The sequence below is a fragment of the Octopus bimaculoides genome, chromosome 6 (assembly GCF_001194135.2).
Source record: "Octopus bimaculoides isolate UCB-OBI-ISO-001 chromosome 6, ASM119413v2, whole genome shotgun sequence".
NCBI classification, from domain to species: domain Eukaryota; kingdom Metazoa; phylum Mollusca; class Cephalopoda; order Octopoda; family Octopodidae; genus Octopus; species Octopus bimaculoides.
Genome location: NC_068986.1, coordinates 25,082,853 through 25,087,071, shown reverse-complemented (window position 1 = coordinate 25,087,071; position 4,219 = coordinate 25,082,853). Strand labels below are relative to the sequence as shown.

The window sequence follows — 4,219 nt, the reverse complement described above, 5'->3', positions numbered from 1 at the left end:
AAAAAAAAAAAAAAAAGATAAATAATGGGGGGAAAGGTTCAGATTACATATAGTCCGTCTCCGCCGGAAAAAGAAAAAGACGAAGTGGTCACAGTTGCAATAATGTTGATAATAAGATTTGCTCGATCACGGCTGACCTGGGGTTAAACAAGTTTTCGTAGGGAACATGTGAAGGACAAACACATACGAGGCATAATAATTAATGCAAAATTTGTCTGTTAGACGATATCCAGTTTGTCAGTTTAAATAAGGTGCATAAAACTTACCTAGGAATCAGTCCAGTCGATGATACGGCTGATAATTTATAAAATAACTTTGACATTGTGAATAGCAAAATTTCACAAACAACAGGGAGCAGCCATAACCGGAAGCACTGCAATACAATGATAGCTTCGCACTAAATCAGAGAAGAAATAAATATTTCTTTTCATTACTAAAAATTTTAGATTTAGAGTTTGAGTACAATAGAACAATCAGTTATATTTAAATATTTTAGGAAGGATTTTATACGTCTGTCTTTTAGAATTGATTTGTGATAAAAAAAAACAACTTAACTCAATATCGCAGTAAATTACATATTTGTAAATGTTAATATCAATGTTCCCATAATGCCACGTTCTTTTCCACACTGCCAACACCGGTCATCGTAAGTTCATTGACACTCCTCCTTCGTGTTTCTCATATATTTACAGATTTGATCAGTTTTGTTGAACATATTGTTTAAATTCTTCAATATTATATTACACGAATCGGTGTTATTCTATCATTTATCATAATTTCCCCTGGGATATATCGATTACTTCGAGTCAACTTAAAGCTCGCATCTGTTATTGTTGATGCTAATGCTTACGTGGCATTTAACTTAAGGCAAACGTTTGGGTCTCATGGTCCTTCGTAAATATAACTGTTTAATCTGCGACCGTTTACGTTTAGTAAACTTCGTAAACATAAACAAAATCCGCTTTACTATGAAATCAAAAATATAATAAAAGAGCAGTATTTCCACTTGACTACATTTATTATTCAATCGGTTCAAATCATCAACAGAATCGCACGTTTCTCAGTTGAAATGTTCATTCATTGGGTCTACATTATTCTACACCAATATTTGGCTCCTATTTAATGAGAAGATATTGCTTTTTCACCAAATCAACGAAAATAATTATTAAGAATAGTTTTATCGTTTGTAAGAACGTCTGACTTGTTAAATTATCATTCGATTTTTCGTTTTTATTTTTTAATTTTTCTACAAATTTCCCCCAGAATTACCTAAATATTCGTTATTTCTTGCCAGTTGTGAATTGATATTTGTTCCATTTGAAAATATCAATCGCAGTGTTTAGCTATAGATACCAAATCGCGAATAATTTTCAAGAACTGCAGACAAAAATGCTGACTGTGTAGGCCCTTTGAGACAGCTTTTTAAGCAGACAACATATTTTCATTGAAAAATGTTTATCAATTTGTTAATTTAGGGACAAAAACACGCTTCAACCATTCAATTACATGAAACAATTGGCAGTACCTTCTAAGTTTAGATTTACTCAACATTTGGGAATATAGTTACAAAAAATATTTTCCAATTATTTCGCTGTGTAAAATATTACTGAAATTATTATTTTGTATTCCATATTCTTTTTAACGCAATATTGCACATTTATTTTTGTTGTTATTTCTCAAATCATAAAACAAGGAATTCAATAATGGCAAATCAACAGGTAACTCGTGGTTTTGGAGATATTTCCCAATCTCAAAATGATGGCCTTCTAACACGGGACAAAATTATCGGTAAAAATTTACCAAATTATCTTCACTTGCACATGTAAGGGAGAAAACAAGTTTGACTTGAAAAGATAATCATTATAAGTTTATAACTTTTTTTTTTTCCTGTTTTTAATTTGTTAAACATTCAGAACTATCAGATAGCAGTGTTCTGTTACATCTAGCACAATTGCTCAATCTATCTGGCTCTATGTAGGTTACACTAATCAACTATTGTTGTTCTTTGGCCTAAATCAGGGGTCTCCAAAGTGGTTGATATCGACCCCTAGGGATCGATGGGACTATTCAAGGGGTCAATAAATGCACGCCTACTTAATTGTTATTATAATTTATTTATTTTCTTGTGCATGCCTGGGGGTCGATGAGGGTCAAGGATTCCATGAAGGGGTCGATGGTCTAAACAGTTTGGAGACCCCTGGCCTAAGTTATGCTTGAACAAGCAGGCTTATGATCAAAATTATTTCAGGTGTGATCAACCTGTCTTTTTATGCTATTGGATTATCTACCATTGCCTTATGTGTTCCTCCATTTTTAAAGCAGTAGAGTGTTATTTGATGGTGATTTGGTTAATTTTACTTTTTGTCAACAAGGATGTTGAGTAATTTCATAATTGGCTTACATATGATCTTGGCAAAATGGAAAGTGGAGTTGATCTTGGTACAATTTTAATTCAGAACTGAAAGAGATGTAACTAAATACCACAAAACATTTTCCTTGGTGCTCTACTGATTTGCCATCCAAATCCTTCTGAAATATTATTAATTTATTCTAACTTAATCAGAAAATAGTTCAATATATATTTTTTTATCCCCATGTTCTGTAACTGTTGGCCATCTAATATATCTCCTTAATTATTTAGGCCTTATTTCGAAAACTATATTGTACAATGTGAATGTTGTAGACTGCAATAAATCTTACCTTATTTTTTTCCTTTCATTATTCTCAATAGACATGTATGTTCCATTCACAGGATTCGTAATCACAACTTTTCAACTCTTAGAGTTGCAGATTCTTGTATTCAGAAGATTGTTTTATTAGATACTCCAAGATATTAGTTATTTTTCTCAACAGTAGTTGTGCCAGTCAAACTGCACTGGCATTGGCCACAGCTACGATCTCACTTGGCTTGAAAGGTCTTCTCAAGCACAACATATCACCCAACGTTTGAGGGGTGATTTTTATGTGCCAGTTACGCAACACTGGCATCAGCCACGACTACGATCTCACTTGGCTTGTAAGGTCTTCTCAAGCACAGCTTTGCCCCATCTATAAGTCATGCCCTAGTTTTTTCAGCTAAATAATATTCAAAAAAAATTTTGTTAAAAAATGCATTTGATATAAAAACACATTTCCTGTTACTAAGAATTATTTACAACTGAAGCTGCAGTTGACATGAAATGTTTTTGTAAATTAATCTCTTTGGATTACTGGAAATCTAAGTGCAGCTACATTACACATGCATTACACATGTAGATAGATGCATTCCATACTGCATCAAAAAAAGGCTACCAGCCTGATTGGCAAGCCTTCATTCCCAAACATTCTCCAAACTCTGCTCACCTTTCTGTAGGTTTGGTGTGGAATGACCATTGACTTTTCAGACCCTCTAAGACAGGTGAGGTGACATGGTTGTTTCCATTGAAGAATATCTTTTGTTTCTCCTACAGCTATTGTAATAATTTCCGCTTCTCTGAACTTGTTGACGCTTAAGCTATGCATATAAATACATTAGACACATCCAATTTTTCTTTTCTCATCTTCTGTGCACATTACAGATCAACTACTAAAATTTCTGTTGAATTCTTTCTCAGATATAATGCTTTCTGTGACTGTCATTGAATTTGTTGTTTGTTTCTCACTAATACCCTGCAACAGTTACATTAGGTGTGGCTCTGTGGTAAGAAGTTTGTTTCCAGTCACATGGTTCTGAGTTCAGTCCCGCTGTGGCACCTTGGGCAAGTGGCTTCTACTATAGCCTTGGGTTGACCAAAGCCTTGTAAGTGGATTTGGTAGATAAGAACAGTTTTCTTGTTACATGATATAATGTTTGGCATTTCTCCAAATTTGAATTTGTTTGAATTATATTTTTTAATCCCCCCCTCCAGCTCCTATTCATTATTCCTGAAAGGGTTGTTGGGGTAGAGTCCTCAAGCACCTCCATAGGGTCTTAGAAGCAACCGTCATTACACTTTCTGGCTGAATTCATAAATATGACCAGTTTAGACTATGGATATTCCACCATCTCGTCTCCTGCTGAAGAATCTGTTTTGCAATCCTTTCTGGGTCTCCTGCTGAAGAATCTGTTTTGCAATCCTTTCTGGGTCTCCTGCTGAAGAATCTGTTTTGCAATCCTTTCTGGGTCTCCTGCTGAAGAATTTGTCTTGCAATTCTTTTCTTTGACATTTAAAAAAAAGATTTTTTTAAATATAACAAACTT

The 4,219-nt window shown here is 34.1% G+C and overlaps 2 protein-coding genes across 2 annotated transcripts in view; one reads left to right on the top strand and one right to left on the bottom strand.

The window, feature by feature from the left end:
- LOC106869483 (uncharacterized) overlaps window positions 1-408 on the bottom strand; it is a 4,944-nt gene extending 4,536 nt beyond the window's left edge. The window contains exon 1 of the mRNA XM_014915241.2: window positions 267-408. Within this exon, the coding sequence (XP_014770727.1) occupies window positions 267-322 (56 nt within the window). The 5' untranslated portion in view covers window positions 323-408. The remainder of the gene's footprint in view (window positions 1-266) is intronic.
- Window positions 409-541: 133 nt separating this feature from the next.
- The window catches only part of LOC106869478 (translocon-associated protein subunit beta), a 12,613-nt gene continuing 8,935 nt past the window's right edge, over window positions 542-4,219 (top strand). The window contains exon 1 of the mRNA XM_052968426.1: window positions 542-646. The gene's annotated coding sequence lies outside the window, so the exon portion shown is untranslated. The remainder of the gene's footprint in view (window positions 647-4,219) is intronic.